The sequence below is a fragment of the Drosophila hydei genome, unplaced genomic scaffold, assembly GCF_003285905.1.
Source record: "Drosophila hydei strain 15085-1641.00,03,60 unplaced genomic scaffold, DhydRS2 tig00000001-arrow-pilon, whole genome shotgun sequence".
NCBI lineage: Eukaryota > Metazoa > Arthropoda > Insecta > Diptera > Drosophilidae > Drosophila > Drosophila hydei.
In genome coordinates this window covers 12,333,231-12,359,077 of record NW_022045643.1, presented here as the reverse complement: position 1 = coordinate 12,359,077, position 25,847 = coordinate 12,333,231, and the positions used below count along the sequence as shown (strand labels likewise).

The 25,847-nt window shown below is 37.8% G+C and overlaps 2 protein-coding genes across 5 annotated transcripts in view; both read left to right on the top strand.

The window, feature by feature from the left end:
* The window catches only part of LOC111599825 (venom dipeptidyl peptidase 4), a 76,895-nt gene that overhangs the window by 35,075 nt on the left and 15,973 nt on the right, over positions 1 to 25,847 (top strand). For 2 of the 4 annotated variants that reach the window (XM_023315616.2, XM_023315614.2), the window contains exon 1: positions 351 to 498. The exons of the other annotated variants lie outside the window; for them this stretch is intronic. The gene's annotated coding sequence lies outside the window, so the exon portion shown is untranslated. Of the gene's footprint in view, positions 1 to 350; positions 499 to 25,847 lie in introns of those variants that run through there. 4 annotated transcript variants of the gene reach the window in all.
* LOC111599833 (thioredoxin-2) lies at positions 19,866 to 20,605 on the top strand. The gene has a single exon (XM_023315626.1). The coding sequence runs from the start codon at positions 19,970 to 19,972 to the stop codon at positions 20,447 to 20,449; it is 480 nt and encodes a 159-aa protein (XP_023171394.1). The 5' UTR covers positions 19,866 to 19,969; the 3' UTR covers positions 20,450 to 20,605.

The window sequence follows — 25,847 nt, the reverse complement described above, 5'->3', positions numbered from 1 at the left end:
ACACACGCCCACGCACTCAGCCTGGCTACGAAAGCAGACACACACACAGACAGACCAACACTCTGCTTTCGCTAGGCCGCTAGCGACACCTGTTGCCTTTAAACAGCAACTTCCACTCAATTCGACGCACTCACTCGTTACGATAACGGCGCTCTTTGCAATGTTTGTTTTGCTCTGCTCTTTCGCCGGCAACAACATTCATGCTCAATTTTGATTTGGCGGCATCGCACAGTCAGGGTTTTCTCACTCTATGCTCTGTGCTGCGTTTCTCGCTCAGCGTTGGAGAAGTGACGGTTCCAGATGTGGCTTTGGCATGCTTTGGACTCAGTTTACAATTCAGTTGTCGCTTGTTAGTCGCCACGTGCGGTTCGGCTGCTAACTTTTGCTCCGGCTCTGGCGCCCTCTTTCTTTAATTTCACAGTCGCGCGTGTGTGACCAAATAGTGCGCAACTTTCTCGCGTGTGTGTAGGTGTGTGTATCCACGTTCGCTGAAGCTGTGTGAGTGTCATTCGCGTGCTTTAATAAACACACACATCGACAAGTGCTACAGATGTGTAGACAAACAGGCGGACAGACGGACGGCCAAGCGGACGGACGGACACTGATTTCCATTGCGTTGACGTTTGCAATTTAGCGCAATCTATATGAATTCTGATTTTTATTTCTTTTTTTTTCTCCGCATATTCGTCATTAATGTGCTTTTCACACTATCTTTATGTGTCTGTCTGATTGTTTGTTTGTTTGCTTGCAACGAATTTAAAGTTGTAATCAAATATCAAGCTACATTTACAACTTTAATTTTGTTTTCCATTTGCCTATGCAACGTAACTTTTATTTATTCTGAAGGCGACGCCGACGCCGACGCCGCCTCCGTTTTGTCTATGACCACAAAATTTGGCTCGCTTGACTTTATTTGGCTCTTACGCTGGTGAAATTATGTTTATAAAACAAAAAGAAAGAAAAAAAGAAATCAAAACAAGAAAAAGACCATATTTCAACGCAAGGGAATATTACTCTGATTTTATAAAAGTTTCCCGAACTTGGCTGCATGCCGAACTGACAAAATTATGCATTAAACTAATTACAAAAAATTATGCGATGCGAATTTTTTTATATGAGCAAGTCTGTAAACTTATTTGTCATAAAACTGATAAAAAAATTAAAGCAATAAATGGAAATGAGAACGTAAGGAATTCTGGGAAAAAATCGTAATTGATTCGAGCTTTAATAACCACGCCACATGAATGAATATGTTAATGCATCAATAAAGATTCCTAAAAAAATTGAAAAGTAATTATTAAACTGAACTAAAGGGCAAAGCCAATTGTTTTTAAGTTGATTAAAAAGTAACAAAAAAGTGTTTTTGCAAAAATTGTTAAAAATAACATGAAATTATTCAAAAAATATAATAAAAATGCATTAAAGTTCGCAATATTTATATAATAATAAATAAATAACAATTTCATAGATTGTCTTTCTACATGCTTATTTATTTATATATGAAAAAGTGATCGATCCACAGGGTATTTTCTTGCATATCAACCAAAATCATCTAGTTTGACAAGAAGCTAATAATGTAATTCGTAAAAAAAATATGTAATTAGGTAAAGCAACAAATTGTATCAGTTTTACTCCAATGCACAGATGACGTAGCAAATGCTTATAGTAAATAGCAAGACCGATAAGAAAAATTGCTTAGAGCTTATTCAAAAGTAGATCATATATATTTACGTATTTTCCATGCATATATATAAATATAGATATTTATATATGTAAATATATGTAAATATATTTTGAGAAAATCTCTGAACTGTAGACAGCTGTAAAAAATATATGCCATTTTTAATGTTCTAGATTTTGTGTATAATATATGTTTTCAACAGATGTATATTTATATATATATGTCTATATTCAGATACAATTTATACATTTTGGGCTAGGCAACACTGCGTATGAGTGATTTTTAACAATTCTAAAGATTGTTGCAAGCTTTGAACAACAAATTATTTTCTATTTTTAATTTGATCGATATGATATTTGTGTTACTGTTTTCAGTACGAATTCGAGGCAATCAAAGCATAAATCCAATTGTTAGAATTTTATATTTAGAGCTGAAATTTGTTAATCTTTTATTAATGTACTTTCCGATACAATTGCATATGCTTTAAGAAATATAAGAAATGCCAACAACCCATTAAAATAATTGCAATCAAGGGAGCACGTTATTTCAGCGCAATTCTTATCTCGACAAGTCCCGACAAGTACCCGCAAATTAAATACCAAAAACAAATTTACAAAAAAACTAGATGAGATCATTTTTGCAAAGTCGAGAAACGAAACTAAGCTAAGCTCTTTGGAAATCCCCCGAATGACTTTGCGCGCCTCTAGTTGGCTGCCATCTGCTCTACCTTTTTTATATGCATTAAAATATTTATATATTAAATAAATTGAAATGCAACCACCTGCATTCTTCTTCTTTGTATAGTTATTTAGAGTCGAATATTAATGAAATTTTCAGAGCATGAATATTTTATTCCATTTTTTTTTATTTTTTAATTTAATATTTGATTTGAATTTCAATGATATTAAATGCATTCACTATATAGGCACATGCATTCATTAAACTAGGCTGTCAAAATTTTTGATATTAATAGACGCATTATCTGTGACCTATTCAATGCTAAAAAACTCCATCATAAATATGTCATACGACTACAATAACTAAATTGTAATTAAAAGAAAACATCTTATTTTCACTCTAAACTCATGTTTTTCATGCCATTATTAAATAATTATACAATGGTTAAACATGACATTTGGCCAATCGCTTTGAATCAGCAATTTTGCATTTATATAATATCTGAGCGTGTTCAATCGAAACTAATCAAATTGTAGATAAATTGACAATTATAATTGCTGTAAATAATATGAAATTTAATAATTTTTTATAAAAGCTAGCTCAATGACAATGAAAAACTGACTTAAAATTACTTATTTATAAAACATTAATTATACAATTTAATTAAGTAATTATGAGCTGAGCAATGTCTTAGTGTAGATAGTGGAAATTCATAGCTACTAAACTGAGAGTTTTTAAGGAGCATATTTAAGTCCACTCAAGTCTACATCAAAGTGTCCATCTCTTTCTCTGGCTGTTCCAAGAAAAGTTTACAAAAATGTGGAGCCTCGATCATATAGTTAAAAAAGATATTCCTAAACTCAACTCCAGCTATGTGGACTGAGCTGCCAAAATTCTAGGCATTTATATGTGGCTGGCGATCATTTAATTCTATTTACAGTAAAAGGATAAGCCATTCAGTTCAACTTATATATTGTGGGGCACGCAAATCAGATAAAGCAACAATATAAACAAGAAGTTAAATGAATTGATTAATTTTAACGAGTGGTCGCCGCAGCAGCGTTCACTTAATGGGACGGCCACAGCACAGAGCATAACGAGGAAAAACTGAAAATTATAAAAATAATTAAGCAGCAGCTGCAACAACAGCAACAACAAGAGGGCAGGCTCAACAAAAGTTGACAATTTTAATGATGTTTTAAAAGTCGACATCCGAGGCTTTTGTGCCGCTTAATTAACACTTTCGCAGGCGTGCGGCAATCAGTAGACATGAGGCAGGGGCGGTGGGTGAGAGGCGTGTCAGTATGGACTTTAAAGTCAACAATAAGCTGCCGGTTATTTAAGGCCTGCTGCCCAGTTGTCCCCTTTCTTTTCTTCTTTTGTTTTTATGAATATCAAGCAGAGATTTGTGCCAACAAATCGTTTGCGATAGTCAACCAAAAACCGTGCGGATTTGTAGAGTACGCGCTGAATTTATGCGAAATTCGAGTTGGTATTCGCATTCGTATTCGAGTTGCAGCTTTTTACGTTTTCTTCTATTTTCATCTACATTCTATTTTGTACTTTTTGACATATTGGAGTTTTGCGGCAGCTTCATTGCGCATTCAAGTGGCCCCATTCGCCAAATGAAACTGAATATAAAAATAAAAAGCAAAACTTTTCTATACGGCCAATTGGGCATTTAAGTCGGGAATTCAAAGCTGGTTTCACCCAGCTTTGCCCTGTTTTGCCTGCGCCTCCGCTTTGGCTGAATTGACAAAACTGCTGCATTGGTCCACGGCGGAGGCTGAAGCGGCTGCAGCAGCGCAATTTTCATTAGGCTCACAATATTTTCGTGCAGCACATTTTGAGGCGCCTCTACATTACGTATGCGCAACGTGTTACGCGCGCGTAGTAAAACGCGTAAAGAGCAAACGCGTCAAAACTCAAATACACAAAAGTAAATACCAATAAAAGCTGCAACAATGACAGCCAAAAAATATAAATAAAAAAAGAACAACAACAAAAACATTGCCTCATCAGAAAGGTAAACAAAATGCGCCGAAAAGGCAAACATTTGCCTACGAAATGAGCTAATTAGATGCCCATTAAAAAGTCATATAAATTTGTTGTACATTTTCTGCTCAGGTCTTTTATGCTCACTCCCCCGGACTCAGCTGAGTGATTAATTTTCATATTATTACTGAATAAAAATAGCTATAGAGAATGACCTTTTCTGACTGGCCGAAGCTTAAATACCCTTATGGACATCTCCTCTATACAAGACACGGATAATGGGACAATTGAGCTTGATTATAGTGAATAATATAGAGTATTTCCAGAGACAAACCTGTGTATTCTCTACACTTCATTTATACATATGGCCTATATGTTTTGAGAAATAAAGAAAAGTCTATAAGAATAAATGAATACATATATAAAAATGTAGTAAGTTTTATATAAATTATGCTGCTTCATATTTCACAAAAATAATATAAGACCCTCGGCAAGAATGTAACACTGAAGGATCGCGTCCAGCAAAAAAAAGGACATTACATGGAAAGGTCGAGCGTAAAGCACAAAAAAAACCATGTTTCACCTTTATCCATATTTATGCATAATGAGAGTGTCGACAAGTATAATTAACAGTGAAGGCAGCCCGTGCGTCAAATGCGAATATGCAGTAACGACGCACGCTCAATGACCTTTCACACATACAAACACGGCCACAGCCACAGCCTGAGCCACACGCACGCACACCTTCACCTGCCTTCAATACATTTGCTTAAATTAAATGCAACATATGCATGAAAGAAGTGAACTAGCACGCGCTGAATGCGGCCATTTTGTAGCTACATTCATCACACACACCAACACACACACTATGCTAAAAGTGGCATACCAATGCTTGCATACAATTTCCATATGCCTTTATGCTAAACGATTCCTTTGAAATATTTTGAAACTTATATATAAGCCCGCAAAAAGCCTCACAAAATACTCTCACCATGAATATCATCTACATTCGACTTCGACTTAATTTTTATACAATTTATTCCACGGTAAACTTATTGCCCAACTGTTTTGCCAATTTATTAGGCAAATAGTCAGCAACTTTTGCAATTTTATTATGCGAATTGCCTAGCTTACATTTAAATTAATATTGCTTCAGTTACTACACGTAGCTGCACAGGCAAGCCCCCATTTCAGTGCAAAATATTTATCTTTATTAAAAATCATCTTTTTACAACTAAAACTGAAAAGTTCTTGTCGACTTTGGGTACAGAAGGAGCATGAAAACTCATACAAAATAGGCTTTAAAAAATGCGATATAATTGAAAGAAGAAGCATAAATCATATTATATATTTGTAATTTATTGTATTTCTATTGATATCTTGTACAACAAAAACAGTTGTTTAACGTGAAATGCAAAATGTATATTCATATATATCTGTATATGAATATATCTCTGTATATAAATTAATATAAGATCTTGTTGCTAATATGTAAAGAGAGCTCACTGAATTGATACTTATATAAAGAAAAAATAATATAAAAAAGTAAATGCAGAATCATTTTTAATGCAATAAGAATATATTATTAATTACAACGATTGCCATTTGCCATTCAGCAAGATTCCAGTTAAACTGCATTTAGAAATGAAAGCCATCAAATATATTTTTATATGTACATTATGTAGCCCAGCTAATTAGGTAATTTCTATGTAAGCTAGTATTTAGCAAAGCTTCAAATCAATGCATTTTATATATATGATTATTATTATTTAACTTGGTATTTGAGAGTATATCCACGCTTCATTTAACTATATAATATCGATTTAGAGATTGATTGATTCTTGCAAAAAGCTAAATTTCTTATATGAATCTAATCCCCCTTCACTCTTGTCTCAAGCCATCAATGTAATATATATATATATATATCAGACTCGTATACCATATGCTTATAGGAAAAGCGGTTGATTAAAAGCATCACGAGTGGTTGTTTATTTTAGTGTATTTTACCACGGATATAATCTAAAGTGAGCCAAAGCCGCAAATTACAAAAACGGATACCGACCAACATTGCCAACTTCCTAAATAGCTGATAATATGAGATTAATGGTGATGCCACAGCTGGCATTGTAAAGTTTTATGGCAACAGATTTGTGAGCGCAGTTCTAATTAATACAATAACAAATTAGAAACATGTATCTCACTGACACCCACACACACACACACACAGAGTACATGCTAGAAAAACTAAAAACAAAAAACAAAAGTTTTTATTAAGCGCTAGTTTTGACCCCTTCACGCTGCCTCCTGGTCGTTCACTGAGTAGACGCGTCCGCTTGCCCTTAACATTTTGGCACAGCCGGCGGACACGGCACAAGTGGCACTTCAATTAAAATGATTGTCTTTATGTTGGCTAACCCCACAGAGAGGCTGACAGAGCAGCGGGTGTCAGTCATTCACTATTCAAGTCAGTAACGAGCTGCCAACGAGTCCGCCCCCTCATCCATGCCTCATTGTGGCAGCAGCGGCTGCAGCGGCACTTAATGTGCTGAAAATAACACACTTACACGTACTTGTCTAATTCATTTAATTACGCTCACAATTACCGTAATTCTGTTTGTAAGTTGCAAAAATGTAAAAAGTCTTTTACGCATTTGTCTAAGGTTTCCATTTTATTAAAAAAGGCAAAGTGTCGAGCAACTTCCGTCATAATTGAATTGCGCTCAATAGCCCACTTTATGGTCGAATTAATCTTATCTCCAACTAAATAATATTATAAGAATAACACTAGTAACTGTGCATGAGTTGGCTAAGCTCGACCCAGAGATACCCTGACAAATCAGCCTGAGATCATATTTTTCTGGGCAATGTTACCAAAAATTGTCATTCTCCTCAACTGCTGGGTCTTAAAGGAATATGTTAGCCACATTATCAGTGTCATTAACAACTATCATTGACATGATCAATAAACTGAAATTTTGGTATTCATTTCGGCGATCAAATCTGATCTGCGTCTGCTAAGCAATAGCCCAGTCTCAGACTAGTATACCTTAAAGTACAAGTCTCAAACTCTTATACTCTTGCAGATCGAGGACAATGCACATTAGTGTATAAGAAACAGACTAGTCATAAAAGTCAGGAAAATAGAGAGAAATAGAACAATAATTGTTGAAGATAAGTGGGGAAAAGCTTGTTAATTTTTCAAGAAGCAGCCCACTGAATATAGAGTCTCTCGTTAACTTAATCTGCGATATATGTGCAATAAATCTACTATAAGTCGATCTATTTATTATTTTAAATTTCCTTGATACCTTTTCTAATGTGTCTAATGCTTTCTTTAAACTATTTTTAATTTGGGTCAAATTTTATTTTAATTCGAATGAGAAAAGTAAGCTGAAACTTGAGAGGCAATGTGTTACCTACAGAAAATGTTATAGTCAAGGACCATAAATATGTCTGATTGGCAGAAACGAGCTCGAACCAGACACGATAATAGCCACTTAGAGTCATTAAATATGTCATGTGAATGATATCGATAAGATTATGTTGCGATTAAGTTATCGTGTCTCAGCGATTTCCATTATAAATTCACTCGCCTTTGTTACAGCTAAGTCCATATTCAGTTCAAATCGAACTATGAAATGCAATTGAAATTTCGACAGTTACTGGAATGCCAAATGCCCACAGACACGAGAACGTTTCGTAGAAATTCTATGAAATTTTCATAAACGAGTATGGACAGCAGAGGACTCTGCTTTTAGGTCTATTGGTCTAGTAGCCTGCGTCCCTCTCCCTCTCTCTCTTTCTCTTTCCCTTTGTGAGTGTCTGTTCCTTGAAGTTTTGCATTTTCGTGAAGTTTCGTTCCTGGTTTGCGTTTCAACAATCAACAGAATCTTGAATATGTTTGCTCGCTGCGAGTTGGCCAAAAATAAGGACAGAGCTCATATAGAAACACACAGATCGGCGCCTCCTGCTTGGGTCGTACATATTTGCTTGGGCCTGCTCGAGGCTCGAGGCTGTGGTGCCAAAATCAATATTTAAATTAAAGCAACAATTTATTGAACAACATTCGTAACAGAAAATCAGAGTACGCTATAAGATATTTTTATATATAAATATATATATATATACCAATCTATATACATATAAAGATGTATATACATTACATATACGTATGACTGTCCCGTAGCCAGAACAAAAGACTTAAGGACCTTGTAACAGTTTGCAGTGGATGTTTTGGTACACTGGAAAAAGAAATAACAAAATAGAAAGTTCCTTTTGCAATTCCAATTAGAACATCTAGAATTTTTATTGAAATTCCTGAAGAGCGTAGAGGAGACTTCAAAATTATTTCTATTTCAAAGAAATATTTTGTTAAAAGTCATAAGGAAAATAAAAAAAAATATAGTTTTTCTCAGTGTATTTTAGGCTGGGAAGTGGCCATGTGGGGACGACTGTTGCTAATTTGTTGCTTTTGTGCTGGATACTAGTCGTATTTTTTTTTACATCCGAGCACTTTGGTATTGGTCGAGTATTTTATATGGGCCGCTCTGCTTGTTGTGTCTTTTAATTAATAGCTTTGTCGGCGCATGGTCGCTTCTATTGTCACTTGGCAATGAGCTGTGACCGAAGGCATTAGCTTTGATTAGTCTGCACCGAGCTTTAAGATGGCCCTGTGGGCGTCTGTGTGCGGGCGTGAGAGCAGCTTTAAGGATTACAAAACAAATACTCAACAAGAGATGGACTTAAGAGGGGTTTCATTACGGTTGTTGAATGGAACTCATTTCCTAACATTACAGTTTATTGAGTACAATCTCTTTTCCTCCTTCCTTTCCCGTAGCCATGGTTTCCGTTTAATACCATTGCGCTCTATCAACTGAGACATGTCCAAGCCTTTAACTGATGACCTCTCAGCATCCTTATTTATTTAGTCGAACATTGCAATCCTTTCCTAATGGCGAATATATTGAAACCCATTGTCAAAGGGCCCCTTACAAGACAATAACACAAAGTGCTTTAATCATCATGAGATGTTCCTCTGGGGCAAACAGCTGTAGTAAGCCGAAAGCAATTGGCTGATGGCCCAAGCAAACTATACGAGGGCATCTTTAAGCCAGTTGAGGAGCTGCTTGCAGCTCGAGTTACAACAGAGTGCCAAAGGAAGTGACATCTGAAAGTATTTGCCACAAGCTGTTGCCGGTCTCAGCATTTGTATGTTGCATGACTTTTCATTGTTGCTTCATAAATAAGTATATAAATTTTATTTCCTACTTTGGCCTGTAGGCAAAGAGAGGACACCAGCGCAGAGCTTTGCCACATCAAATTGTCACAGTTTCTGCACACATGTCTTTCAGTAAGCATCCCAGATTATGTGTATGTATGTGTGTGTGTGCGTGTGTACAATGCTTATTAATGTCAGCCATAAAGCAAATTGCACGTGCGTCCATTTAATAACCAAACAGCTGCCCAAGGCCATAAAAAGTTTTCCAAGTTTTCCAGCTAAATTAAAAGCTCCTTTAGTTCTACTTGACTCTTTGTATGTGTGCGTGTGTGTGTGTAAGGAAAACTAGTTTTAATAATGTGCAGACTAAAGTGAAATATAAAAGTATTTTATTAACCTCGACTTTATGCAAACATCAAGACGCCATAAAAGCAACGCCTTCAGCAACAAGAAAACAAACCAAGTCCCAAGAACAAGTTGCTCCTTGCACCTTATACCACCTGCTTACGACAGAAAAGCACACGAGGATCAAATAATGAGAATATTTACTTAATTTAAGGTGTCTTCAAAAGCCATTCAAAGCGACTCAATGAAATGCCTGCAGCACGAATGTTGTTTTCAAAACAAATATTTTCTTGTTATTGGTCAAAAAAAAACAAATCTTCATTCAATATTTTTGCAATAACAAGAAAACAAGCTCGTTTCAAGCCATATAAGTAAATATGAGATATTCGACTTTTGATTTCAAATCAATATAAAAAAAGACTTCGAGAGATAGACGATATGCCAAAGTTGTTTTCATATGATTTGTTTGGCACGCAAAGGTATCAAAGATGAGCTGCACACGAATGCCTAGTGCGATTTTGTTAACTGATTTGTAAACATGTTGATTCACTCTTGGTAATAAATTCTCTAACTACGCCATTAACTAGAAAACTCTAATGCCAAGATAAACTTAGATTTAAATGACATTTTCTCATTAAAATGACGAGAGACCAGAATTGAGCGCACATTTATCAATGAGTTCAGCTGCTTCGGCAAAGCACGCAGCATATTAATTATGGCCACAGACAATAAGCCCAGTTTACGATGCTGCCAGCACTTTGGCCATACTCTCTGCTTGGTAGTTTATCGCATCTGTAGCTGTCAACAAATTGCCGACATTTTGATCAGGATAAAGTCAAAGTTGGCTTCGTGCTTAAACGAGGCCCAGTCAACTGATAAGTTGATAACCAATGGCCAGCTCGGCCAATGGCTAATAATGAAAACAGGCTGAAGCATTTGCATTAAATAAGACTTAAATTCGTATTCTCATTGGCTCCAGTGGGTCTCGGTCTCGGTCTGTGCTTCAGTCTCAGTCTCAGCTTCGGTCTTTGTCTCGGTAGTTTGCTAATTGGCTGGTGCCATAAAACTTTATTACTTTCAAATAAGTTTCAGTGTAGAGTTAAAAAAACTGGCCGAAGGAACACACAGCTGCACAGCTGCCCGAAAGCTTGAAATTAGCTTGACAGCCCAGTTAAGTATCTAAATGTTGTGCTTATTCAATGCTTGGCAACATTTTGTTGCATACATTTCGGGTGCTACTGAAGCCGGTTTGATTCATGTTATGAATTGTGCATTGAGAAAGAAAATTTTAAGCTTCAGTCTGTCAGAACAACAAGAAGTTGCAAGCTAAATGTCTAAAAATACCTTTTAAAGGTTAAAAAATACTTTAAATTTATTTATTTCAATATTTAATATCTAATAATATTAAAATTATAATTTAATATCTATCATGATTTATAATGACTATAGATTTATAGTTAAAATCTTCAGTTGAGGCTAAGATCAGAAAAATTACTTCTGCATCATAAATTAACTCAAACTATTAAGCGAGGAATATAACAATGGAATAATCTAATTCAATAAACATTTAATACAACATTATATATACATTTTCATAAATATGATGAATGCTCAGCAGAAGTAGAGGAATCATCCAGTTAAGTTGGACATCTGTTTAAGCCGCAGCGTAGTCTGTTACAGATTGTGGAATATTATACGCAAATGAGATAATAAATGGAAGCTGGCAAAGCAGAGAGCCGACAGCAGCTGTGCTTCAGCTTAAGTTGTAAGAGGGTGGACCTGAGGCTTAACATTTGAATATAATATATTTTGATGAAGAAAAATAATTACGAAATCATATAATATGACAGTCAAGTATTAAAGATTGCATTTTACGATTTGTGCACTTCAATTTTATATGCTTTAAATATTCGAGCATAAGCTACGAATTCACTATTTCCAAAGCGTTCATAATGGCACCGCATCAGTTGCTCCTCCTCCTCCTTCAGCTCGTTCTCTTGCAGCCTTCAGTGGGCCCATGTAGAGGCGGTTCTGCAATGCGCCGAATGCACTGAAATAATTTTTATTAAAATGTCAACAGTCTGGCAATGAGCATTAAGCATGGGCATTGAAGCCTGCCAAGAGCTAAAATGTTTGCCAGCACATTGCAGTCATATACGTGTGTCTGCGTGTGTGTGTTTGTCAAGAGGGCACGCGCGTGTGTGCTTGGCTAGGACAAAAAGCAGACGCCATGTGAGGTAAAACACGAATCTACACTAAGTGCCCATAAAGAAAGCCCAAATGCAGTAACAAATCTACAGCAATAAGTTACGGCTATCGTGTAAGCACCGCAAATAATACTTTTCCAATAATTGAACGATAAAATAATCTCAGCCTTATTTTCGAGTGCATTACATGAAACTCTTTGAAGATATGTACATAGAGCTACTGAAAGTCTGTGGAAGTTTTCAGGCGAATCACGTTCCATATATGTGGAAGAATACTAAATGGGAAACGTGTGGCAATTAGTAGGCACTGATAATTCTTGTATAAGCACTATACTCGGAAGGTCAGAAGGCCTTTGGGCGCGGTACACAAAAAAGACCAACCTGGCCTGCATATCAATGAGAACTTCTGTTTCAACACAGCACAAAAACTTACATTTGCAGCTGTCTCTGAAAGATTTCACTTGCTGCAGTGCTTGAGCACATTTTTAACTTACTCCGCAGCAGTTTGTTGCTGCAATGTTCTTCGGCATCTCTATGTGGGTCTTTCGCCCTTTATAGCTCTTTTAGGGCTGCAGCAAATCGGTAGCTCATGAGATGCAGCTTAGCGCCAGCACCAGCAGAAAAAAAGGGGAAACACAATACAGAAAAGATTAGGGAAATTCCAAACATTTTTCTGCGCAGCTAACTGGCCAAGTTCATAAGTACGCACTTCAATTAACTGTACAAAATGTATACAAAAAAGTGAAAAACTTGGCTAAATGAAAAAGGAAAAAAGTTTGAAATAGCAGTTCGGCTTAAAAATAAAACTTTATGTAAAATCGTAAATATTTACGACACAAGAAGTCGTTGCTTATGGCTGTTAAATCTAACTAAGCTTAAATTGAACTTTCTTATTGTGCTGTTGTTGTGGTTGTTGCTGCTGTGGTTCTTGGCTTAACTGCGGTTAGTGGTGAAGCTGCTGTCTAAGGCGATAAAATTTGATTTTTATTTGACAGTTATAATGTACTTGCGTCTATATTAAATTATTTATGGCTACGGGGCAAACTGAACAATTAAATGAAGAAAATAAGGGATACTGAATCTGAAACTGAATCTGATTCTGAATCTAAATCTGATTTAAGATTAACATTTCAAATTAATAACTTAAATAAAATTAATTATGTTTCAAAACATTATAAAATTTAATGGATGCTTCCTTTTTGTTGAATATTTTCACATTAATAATTTAATTTCACAATTTTGTCGCTTAATTGAATTCCAATATTTCATTCACAATATATGTAAAATTATTCTACAATATTATAGTAAAAAAAACACAATAAATATATAAAAAAAAACGGACTGACACTGAGACTCATAAATCTTCGCACACTTGTCCAATAAACTGAAGAATTTTGCGACCCAACACATAAAATGTACGAAAGGGCAAATAATACAAATACTCGAAGTTCGATTGCAACAATAAAGAGCAAATGGCCGGCAAAAAATGTCGTATAATATATCAGGCTGTGCGCAAATAAATTGCATTATCGTTGATTTGTAAATTTATTGCGTGTAAACAAATTGCTTATGCAACAAATCAATTGTTGTTGTTGTTCTACTTCTTACAGTCGCTGACAGCCAACGAAACTGTAAGAAAGCAACATTGAATAGCCATCAAATCGCTGAATGCCAAAGGAGCTGTCGCAATATAATCCAATTTTAGAGCGCAGCTAAAGGGCATAAATTGCAGAGAAGAAGCCTCGGCTTTGAATACTCCAAACGAGTGCATCCGCACCTCTCTTATACTTTGTTTCAAGAGGCTAGCAATCCAATAAAATCGATTCACAAATTGCGAAATCATTGAGTTCGAGTCACCGGCTATAAATCAAGAACCACTTCGAGGCAATTGCTAGAAACTGAGTAGTGCCCAGTCATGTAAACGTAGTTATTATTTAGGGTATTCTAATTCTAATCTCTAGATGGCATGAGTAAGCGTAGTTCTAAGTAGTAGCCACGAGCAACTGCTCACCTGACTAGCCTTCAATTAAAAGTTGTTCTCTTTCTTAAAATAGTTTAAAAATCTTTAACTTTGAGAAATTTATCAAAAAAGTTTATCAATAAATTACGAAATTACTTCTGCATGAGTCCAAGCTACCTTAACTACCAGCGCATAGCAGATTATGTCGCAGCTGAAGATATTTTCTAGGCTTACACTTGGACTTTGATGCGTTTGATGCTGCTGTAAGAAACTAATTAAATTAATTAAGACGAAATAAATTTGTAATTAAATTATCAATTATTTTATGAAATTGTGTTGAGCAAAGCCAAAGCGAGGAAACCAAAATATTGACTCAAAACTTAGTCCATCATCAAATTGCAATTGCGCTGTGCGCGTTAAAAGCTTTGACTTTGGCTTAGTCAAATAGAAAACTGGAGTTTGAATTTGAGTTATTATTATTTATGGTGAGATTTCCAACAAAAATAATAAATTGAAAAGGCACTGATAGCAGAGCAACGATAGTCACCTGACTTTATTGCCTGAAATGTTGATGGAAAAGGCGTTTTAATTCCGAACTATTTTAAAGCCAACTGATTGTGCCATTGCCTAGCTATGGCCAACTTCAACCCTTTTTCAGCAAATCCATTAAAAAACAGGCAGCGGAAAAATGTACACTTCTTGAATGTTTCCGCACAGTTTGCTTTTGCAGCACTTGCACTTTTCAGCGCCAGACGCTGCGAGCTGAAAGGGCTGGCCGCAACCAATTTTGGGGCCATAAATTCGTTTGGCTGGGTACGCACAACAAATTAAAAGGCATTGAAAAATCGTGGGCAGGCAACAGAAAACAAAAAAAAAAAAACAACAAGAAATAGCAAATTGAGTTGGGTGTTTCCTTGGCTTAAGCACTTCAGACATTTTCACACAACAATTTGGCTCTGCTTTGTCTTGGGCACTTTTAGCAACTGATTATTCAGCTTAGCCATGCTAGTTGAGCCGTCGTTACATGCACGTCTTGAAAAATACAGAAAAAAAAAAAGAAAAGGAAAAACAAATTGACACTGAATTTAATTTTGCGTCAAGACCAGCGCCCGGGTAGGGTTAGGTGGGGTTAGGTGTAGCGCGTTTTTGCCGCGACTTCTGACATTTGAATTGGTAATTTTCTTTTCGCTGAATGCCAGCCCATAAAAACTACGCACACAGTTGCACTTAGACGCACACACACACAGCCAGATACAGTCTTTAGTCTTGTTTATGCCACAACGGAAATTGCCTTTTTTGTGCGTCTTCCGGCCGCCATTCCGTCGGCATTGCGTTACCTCCATAAGCCACCGTCATATTTGCCGCATCGTTTGGCATCCCTTGATGCCGCCCTCATTGTGTTAACGCCTTTAGCTCAAACTGTAACTGACAGCCACCGTTGGCACTCTTTCGACGCTCGACACTCGACACTCGGCATGCCACGCATAAAGCTGTCAATGTCAATGTAACGTGTTAATTTCAAAGTGGTTTAGTTTGTTGACGCAGCCTGTTAGAAAGACAGAACCGAACCGTTGCCGAGGTAGCCGTGGTAGCAGCCGCCCTTCACAGCAGCTTCCTAAGTAGGACCAGCAGCAGCAGAAGCCACTGCGGCACCTCCTCATACCAATATCTGGGGCATAAAATGTTTTGTGTTGAAGCACATGTGGTTTTAATGCCTAAGAGCAACAGGATCATGTGCACAGGGAACCCTTTTTTGTCCCCTTACCACAACGATTGTCAGCTCGTGTTTCGCAACTCCATCTTCGACGTCTGCTGCTGCTGCTGCTGCTGCTGCTGCGGCTGTCGCACTTGATTGATTGAAGTCTTTTATGCTGACTGCTTAGCAGTTGGTCTGTTGACGTCGTTTGCCTTTTGCTGGGCACATTAAACTTATTGATTAGTCGGGAACAGGCTAAGAAGAGCTGAAGCTGCCTGGAATGGCAACTAGCTCATGGTATAGGACTAGTGAAATATTTCCAGTTTATAATGATTAATTTGACGAGCGAGCATGGAAGGAACAGCTAAAAGCCCAGTATTAATACAATTTTATTTTGCATTTCAGTTAAGCAATTCTTTAAACAGTGCTACAAATGGTTAGCAAATGTGTTTAATTTTGTTATTTATATGCATATATATTGTGAATATATTTACATAATCTGTATTAAAAGATATTTGCCTATAATAAAATACAAAATAATAAATACATAAATATTTTCTTCTTATTATAGATTTGTTTAGAAATCCTTATTTAATCTGCATTTTATTTATGTTCAGCTCTTAGGCCAAGAATTCCTCTGTAACTTAATACAATGGTAACCTTTCTATAAAGCGCCATGGAGTCTTAGGTCAGATAATTGTAACACATATAAAATAAATTATATATTATATATTATATATTATTGTTAACAAATTTGTTTATTGTCTAGTATAAGACAGATTGCAAATAAAAACAGCAATTAACAAAAAAAATATATATATTATATATGTATTATATATATTAATGGTATAATTAAATTAAATTATATAAGATATTATTAATTCTTTTTTGTTGCTTGCTTGCCCACTGTGCGTCATAGCTTGTCTTGCAACCCAGCTAAAGCTGACAAGCCACGCAAATTCAGGCCCCAAGAAACGAAGTCCCTATAAAGCCCACATTAGCAGCTTGTTAAAATGTATGGGCTCATCTGGCTGCGTGGGCGTAAGGCAGAGTTAAGCCAGAGCGGGGGTTAGCTGTTGCCCCACTCCTCGGCTCGTTATAAGCTCCGTTTTGGTTTGTCGGCAAAAAAATGCCAACTGTCATGTGAAAGTGGGAAAGTTGAGCCAGGCTGCTGGACCTGATTCCTGCGCCCGGTAATGGCCTGACATTAAGCGCCATCAAACCGTGGCGCGGCGCGCCGCGGCTGTGGCAGCTGTGTCGGCTGTTAAGGTCCTCAAAATTCGAGCGTAATAAAATTTGAGAGATTTCGCACGTTGACAAAACTGTGAGAAACACATCTGGCAGACAAACAACGGGCCAACAACATCCTGCCACATAAACCACGAACACGTAGAGAGTGCAGCGATAGGAGCAATGGCAGTGCATGAAATTGACTACAATAGACCCGGCATGAATGTAAATGGGATTTTGGGCGGAGACACTTCAGTGCAGCTGCACTAAAAGAGTGCCCAGAGCTTGTGCAAATGTAGGTCCTGGCTAAGCAAGTAGATGCTGTATGCCAAACACTCAAAAAAGTCCGAATGCAGGCACCGATTTGCACCATGGTCAAAGCTCATAAACTTGTTAAGCCAAAATTGGAATGAATTTTGCTTGTTGTTCCTGTTCTTATCGTTGCTGGGGTGACCTGGGTGGGCCGGGCTGTTGTGGTCTGTCCATCACTTTGTCAGCTGCCAGTTAGCAGTTTGTACCAGACAATTACCACACAACAACATGGCCAAACGTGCTCGTGCTTTGTGCGAGTCAAGCTACGTAGGTGAGCAGTCCCAGCCAAACGACAACCAAAAGCATTCTGGCCAATGCTGTATAGTCTTTTCATTTTTATAACATGTCTTTTCATTTTTATAACATACTTTTTGGCGTAAGCTCTTTGAAGTCCTTACAAGGCAAAGTTTATTTCTACAGTTACTGAAGAAAGTTATGTACATTTCTTTTCTCGAAACCAATTTTCCAAGTAAAAATGTCATAAATCACTTTTAACTGCCACTATTTCATGCTATTCTGGTCAAAGCTCTTACAACAATGCACGAAGTCATAGAAACATGAAAGAGCAGCACTAACCCATACCCTGGACAATTCTAAGCCAATGTGAAAACTCTACAATAAATTTAAATATAAAAGAATACTCAAATATTTATGAATGTATAATAACAAAGAATAAATTCTGTGAGCAAAGTTTATTTGCAATTAAAATGCCGAATCATTCGAGCAAATAAATCAAATTCAAAAATTCTTTCTGCATGAATATTTTTTTAAAAGTTGAAACTGTGAAATCAATTCAGAGGCCCAATCGTTAGAGCCTGACTATGCAGTCATCATAGCCATTCTTTACCTAAAAACTGGAATTGCCCTTGTAGTGGGAAACGCGACAAGAAAGGCATTTGATGCTCAACCCCAATGCACAGTTGACCGCAATAAAAATATGCTGGCAGCATGGCGTATGCGCAATATAAATAACTGAATGAAGAGTTGAATGAATAATTGACTAACTAAGTGACTTAGTAACTGACAGACTGGCAGACTGACTGAATGCCTGACTGCCTGACTGACTGATTGAAAGTGAGTGAAAGTGGCATTCTCCGCACTTGACGCAATTTGTCTTGCCACATACGTGACTTTTGTTATTCTCTCTTATTTTGAACATTTCTTTCTCTATCTCTTAGCGAAAATATTTCGCTAGTTATTTGGTTGCCATTCGCCATTTTAATGCATTGCTCATACGCGGCGTGTCAAGGTGCGACAGCGAGGTCAGCACTTTCGCTTTGCCTGCATACCGAAGACCCCAAATAAAGGTAGAGCGGGACAGCTGTGCGAGATAGGAAGATAGGGAGACAGGGCGAGGGAGATAAATGGGCGGCAAATCTCTGCGAGCGGAAGTCGCGCACTTGGCGCGCTGAATGGGATGCTCAAGCGATTGCACAACATGGCACAAAAACTGACACTGATACACTTAACTGTACCGGTTCGTGTTGTTGTTGCTGCTGCTGCTGCTGCTGCTGTTGCTGTTGCTATTGCTGCATGTTATGTATTACACCTGCTGCTGCTGTTGCTGCTGCTGCTACTACTGCTGTTTCCGGTCGTATTTTGTGTGCACCAGTTAAACGCTATCATTTGTCTCTTTGCACTGCTCATTAGGTTATGCAAGAGAGTTGAGGAGCGCGTGGGCGAAAGCAATGCACATAACAAGCGGATTATTAACGAAGGCTCAATGTCAAGTAGTGGCATGCTTAAAGCGCTTTAAGCCGACACTTCTTCGGCACACAACTTGGCCAACAAACGACGGCAAGAAGCACTCCAAAACGCACGTTGGGAGCAGAACAAAAAAAGCCAAGTAAAAATGTTCTACACGAGACGAGCAAGAAATACCCCAGACTTAGACACGAACTTCTCTTTCTTCATCCTTCATTCATTTTTACGGCTATGGCTATACTGTATCAGTATACCCGGTGGCAGTCGTTGTTGCGCAGTATAGAGCAGTGCAAAAAAAAACTTCAACAATTCAAAAGCCTTAAGGTAAACACTCAAAAGATAAGAGCCAGCCCAAAGACGACACAGCACACATAGAGCACCGCAGATGCAGGCTCCGAGTGTGAGGTTGGCGGTCGGGTGCAGCGAGCGTATGCTGCGCTGAATTTGTCTTAATTTGTGACAAATGCAGGACAGGGCAAACCAGCAAACAGTCAACAGAATACAACTAAAAACGACAACAAGCTGCTAAGCAACATAGCTGCAGCTGCCAACAAAAGTTAGTTCACAGAATCCAAGGCTTGTGTAGGTGCATGGTCGAAGTGCACTCAAAGCGGACTTAGCTCTTTTTCCACCTATGACAGCTGCGTTGATCTGGCTTTTCTTTAATCAGTACAAAGCTTTTTTGTTCCCTTAATTCTTAAATTTTCCTCCTAATAAATAATCTAAGCTCGAACCAGATGAACAACAAATACCGAGCTGCGATAGAGTGCGAGGTATACACTTTGCTGAGCACCATGAACACCAGCCGATTTCACTCTGCTGTTATGACACAGTCTTAGCTTAGTTATATTTGTCAGTCAGATGATCTTGAAACTTCTTTAAAAATCTTAGATTATTGTATTTTTTTTCGGCTGACTAAATTTCATATACAGACGTTCCAGTCATGGCATCTGCCGCCGCCAACAAAAACAAACCGAAAAAGGTCATAACCATACAATCAAAAGACGATTTTGAAAGGATCGTTGCAGAGGCTGGCAACAAGCATGTTCTGGTGGAGTTTTTTGCCACTTGGTGTGGCCCGTGCGCCCTGATCGGACCTCGTCTTGAGGAATTCGCTAGTGAGTACGAGGACTGTTTAGTTATAGTCAAAGTCGATGTGGACGATCATGAGGACCTCGCAGAAGAGTATGATGTCAGTAGTATGCCCTCATTTCTGATTATTAAGAATAAAGTAAAGCTTGAGCAGTTTGTGGGGAGTAGCGGGGAAAAAGTTCAGACAACTCTGCAGAAATTCTGTGGCAAACGCGATGATATCAATGATGCGGGTACCAGCTCGAAGCCAAATGAAAAGAACAAAATCGTTTCCATGATCAAAGCAGTTGTTCCGGGTAAAGCAAACACTGTTCAAACAGAAAAAAAATAACCGACTTCTGCATTGATCGATTTCAAGAAAGCAAAATCGCTGATTGACAATCTATTTAGATAATTTGTAGGCCAGTTTAAATTCAAGGCTCAAATTTTGCTGTGTTTTTGTATATATATATATCATCTTAATGCCGGAATAAAAAGGTTTTTCCAATATTGCAATCTTGCTTTTACCCACTATCGGGAATGTCGACAATATATCGACATATATAAAAGCGAGAGCACAAATTCACACTTTTCACTTTCGTTTTGAATTATAATTAAATTAGAATTATTTTTTGTTTTGCAGATACGATAATAAAAAGATTTTGTAAAAATAACAATATTAGACCGTTACTTAACTTAATTAACCCTTCACATACCGCAAAAATTCTCTCTGCTTACGTATTCTAAAATATGAGGACACCCTTTGCTGCTCCTATTTTTACCATGCTTCTGCTTGCCATTTTAATTAAATCGAATTTGTACAATATGCTGCAATATGAAGCATATGGAAACAGACAATATCCCATGGCACTAGATAACAAATACTACTATTACTTATACAATGTCACCGTCTTATACTTCTATTACTACTACTACTTATACTAGTATAAAAATACACCAATCCTTCGACTTATACTACTTCTACAAACACTTCATTTACCAATACTTCGACTACTTATACTACCACTACTAGAACTACTATTTATACTACTACTACTTATACTACATCAACCAACACTTCATTAACCAATACTTTGACTAATTATACTACCACTGCCAGAACCACTACTTATAATACTAATATTACTACTACTTATAGTACTTCTATACACCAATACTTCGACTACTTATACTATTGCTACTACTAATTCTATACTGCGAATACTTATACTTCTATTACATCTTATACTTCTACTACTACTTATACTACATCAACCAACTTTTCATCTACCAATACTTTTACTAATTATAATACTACGACTACTACTTATACTACTCTCGAAACACTTTATATGCCAATACTACTTGTGCTACATCAAATACCACTTCAAATACGAATAGCTTGCCTACTTATATTTCAACTGCCAATAATTGGACTACGTCTACTTCATCTGCTAATAGTTCAACTAGTTGAGGTATTTCTACTACGCCTTTTACTTCTTATACAGCTTCAACTGCTATTTATAGTATAGCTGTCAATACTTCTACAGTTACATCTACTACTACTACTTGGATTACTACTACGACTAGTAGTTCCCACACTTTCAGCTAAGTCGGTGGCCAGGAAGTCAAATTCTTCCAGAGTTCATCACCATATCGTTTCGCAGCTTATTGAAAACGTATTTCCCTTATTGGATGTGGCTGTTCCTTTTCCTTTGTTTTCGTCTTTGTTTGTTATTCGTTAGCTTTCCTCCTCTTTCGCTTTAGCTACCAAGGGCAAAATTCAAAAAGTTTTATCAACGTTTTATATGAGAAAATTTGCTGGAAAAGAGCGAGCAAGTAGGGGACCTGATGGCAGCATCATGCCAACACTTTGAGGAAAAGACATTTGCATTTTTATTAAAATGAGAAATTGCAGCAGTTGCAGTTGCTTGAAATATTGTCCTACAGCTTCGTTGGTCAGAGATTAAAGTTGTATTTCTTAGCAAATTAAAAGTTTTTATTTGGATAGATGCTCACAGTGTGTGATGAGTCAGTAAATATAATCATTAACTCAGGACTAATTAAGAAAATGGGGCTACACGTTCGTTTGTCCTTTTGTGGCTCCTGAGTGTGGGAAGTTTTAAAGGACTCCCATCAGTTCCGCTTGTATCGCTTTAAGGTTACTTTCGGAGAACTCTTCGTTCTCTGCTTATCTACTTCATGTGTTGGGTGTTTATACAGCTACTACAGCTGCTTGAGTGGGTGTTGGGTAAAATAATAATGAATTTGCGGCATGCCGTACAAACACGCTCAACAACGACGTCGGCGCCATCGCACAACATGCGCCAGATTTAGCCCGAGCTATCAAGAAGATGCACATGCATCAAGCCCTGGCCCGAGCCCTTTTTCATGCCACACCCGCAGCACACACCGCTGCCCGCCAGCTGGGCCACCAACCATATGTGTGGCAGCTAATATGTTGGTTGTGTCGCCTCTCGGAGTCGCTGAAAAATGCAGTGACATGTGCTATAGCTACATCTGCTGCCGATCCCCGATCCCCCGCCCCTGCAGTCCACTTCACAGCTGCTCCATTGAAACAAATGCACAGGGCGTGCGTACGTGTATCCTAGGCCAGCTAGAAGGGTGTTCGGAGGAGCTGTAAAGCTTTGATGCGCTGAACAATAGCTATAAAAAGGATTAACTTGCATAACAAAGAAGATGGGGTGTGTGTCTGTAGTGTGCCTGTGGGTGTGGGCGTGGGTGGGTGTGTGTGTGTATAGGCGGACAACGATGCGACAGGCAGCTGGCGTATAAATTTCCTAGAGCCAACCAACTGCCTGGCATTGGTCCATGGTCTGCCAAATTTATAGTTGCTACTCCCCTGCTCTACTTACCGCAGAGATTTGCATCCAGCACATTGTTTGTCCTGGGCTTCATTTCTCGATTGCGACTATTTAAGCAAAATTATTCTCACAGCTAGCAAATTGCTTAAAATGTTCATTAAACAACTTGAGCAGAGGACAGCCCAAATTCACATGGTCAAGGAATCAATAAATTATTGTTAGCAATAACTGAAGTTCAACTTCAAACTATTTTCAAATATTTACCTAAGTTTTGAAACAATGTATTGAATGGCAATTTTAATTAATATACCAAATCAATTTGTTTTTAAGTGTGCCTTGGCACTTTGTATCATTGATGAAGGCTCCTCAAGTCAGGCTGGTTTTCGGACATCATTAATCAGATGCGAAAACGATTATACCTGATAAACAATTGATCAAATTTATATTCAAATCGTTTATTCGAGTTTTGTGTTGTATAAGACCTTGAAGCCATAAGGTGGGATTGCACGTACAAAGTGTCTTTATGAAAGATTTGAAAAAGTCTGGTGTGTCCTGCATGTGATCAACGGGTGACCATTTGCACATCTGTTGCACTTTGTGATGTATATTAAGTGTATGTTCTGTATCCTAAGTGGAAGTCCTGTATCAATGTCAATAATGTTCACATGAATGATACTACTTGGGTGCTGGCTCATCGTCGCTGCTGCACTGACTGAGATCGCTGACACTGTTGCCGCGTCGCGGCACCATGGCCAAGGGGGGCTGTACCGGCTCCTCCTCGGAATCGGTATCGTTGCGAAAGAATACAAAGGCGCCTATCTCCTCATCCATGAACATTGGAACACGGTTGGGCGGCTGTCCAGCGCAGAGCCGCTGCATACCATTCGGTGCAGATGGACGATTCTGTGCCCGAACGCGTGCATGATAATCACGCCAGGTGGCCGAGGGTCGGTTACGTGTTAGATCGATTGAGGCCGGGACCGGGCGCAGGTCCAAGCGCGAATTGTTCACCTGGCCAATTGACGGCAATGCAGTTGCATTTGCCGGAACATTGGCATTGGCATTGGCCGCTTGTGCCGGCGGCTGGTAATTTGGATTGAAGAATCTGATGCCATGTAGAGGTGGCGTTTCCTCAAAGATAAATTCTAATTCGGTTTCGGATTCAGACTCCGACTCCTCCTCGTCCAACACCTGATTGTTTTCCGGCATAGCTGACGGAGCCGGAGAGCCTTGCATTTCCCAATTGGATTGGCTCTCAGCTGGCCAAGACGACGGCATTGCAGCCATCTGCCCATCTACATCCACATCCGCATCCACATCTACATCCACATCCACATCCACATCCTCATTCGCCTGCACATCTGCACAGCTTATTGGCGAATTGAAGTTCCGGCTTCGTTGCGGCTCTGTGTACGAATCCAATAGTAAGTCTTCATCTGAGTCAATATCAATGTCGACCCGGGGCGACTGGCTTTGGTATGAATTCGCGCTGCTATCCCAACGCCGTGAGAAGTCCTGAACATTAAAGTTGTTATTGGAGTCAGACATTCTATGCTAATTGTATATAATTGTATACAATAATTATTTTTGTATTCAAGAAAAAACAAATCCTTAAATTTTCTCACGTGACTAGTAGATTTTAGTTTGACATTGAACAGTGTTGCCCATAAATCAGCTTTGCTGCTCTCTTAAGCGCAAGGGTTGTGCTGATTACAAAATAAAAGCAGACTCCGTTTAATCAAGACACGTTTCAACAGTTTCAATTAAAGGTGCAAATGTGAAAGATGAAAAGTGAGAAACACTTGAAAGCGTGAGATAATTCTAATATCGACTCAGATATGGAACAGTTCCGAGTGGGCTTGAAGCTTATCGAAATATAAAACAACGAAACATCTAAACATAACTGACATAAACATATTTATATAAATATATATATATATATAAACATATATTTATATATATATATATAAATCATTTATAGAGAGTGAGATAGAATCATAAAAATATATATTATATATTAGCCAATTTAATTTATATTTATATAGATCGTTACATATCGATTACATAAAAACTTATCGCTTGATTGAAAACTGGTTCAGCTCCATTTTCAGTTCCGCTTCGTTCCTTAATCTTCCTTTGGCACTTTGGACCTTCAATCGTAAAGTGATGAAAGTTCTATCTGCAGCATCTTTTATTTGTCAGTGCAAAGGACATGTTTCCTGCTGTTTCCGTTCTTTGCTTTCACTGCTCGCTGTCAGACGACCATTAGGTCCTTCGTCGGCTCTTGAGTGTCACTTGCAATTTATGTTTGCCCTAAGTGAAAAATGCACAAATGAAAAATCAAATATTCAGAACAGGATTAGAGCTCAACCCAGTGCAAGCAAACGTCCCTGTTATATATGATTCACAGCCTCCCTCTCACTCTTTCTATCTCTCTCTCTGTCTCTATTCCGCTCTCTACATCAATAACAAAGCGATTTATGCGGCAAGTCAGTAACAATATTAGAGTTTCCTCTGCTGCAACTGGACAAATTGTTCGCCGCTTTTAAGCTCATTAATATTTAATGAATTTTAGCTAAACAACAGCTGCCCCCAGTTGACAAGATAAAAGTGCCGACATAAAAGGACCGCAAGTAAAATATCTTTGCAATTTTAAGAGCCTAGAGTAGAAGATACTTTGGTCCCAAATGACCTTTGTGTGGTCAACCTAAACGCCGTTGATTAATGGTCGAACTAAGCAATTTTAACAGCTAAACAATTTTGTCCCAAATATGTTTCAAATATGCTCAAAAACTATTTAAGTTAATATTAAGTAAATAAACAGGAAAAATCTGAAAGAAGTAAATTATAAGATGATAAAAATGAATAATGTAGTAGATCTATATGACTACATGATAAAGAATAACAAGCTATATTTATGATATT

Excerpts from the sequence above, each read along its gene's own strand:
- LOC111599833 (XM_023315626.1), top strand. The coding sequence starts at position 19,970 with ATGGCATCTGCCGCCGCCAACAAAAACAAACCGAAAAAGGTCATAACC.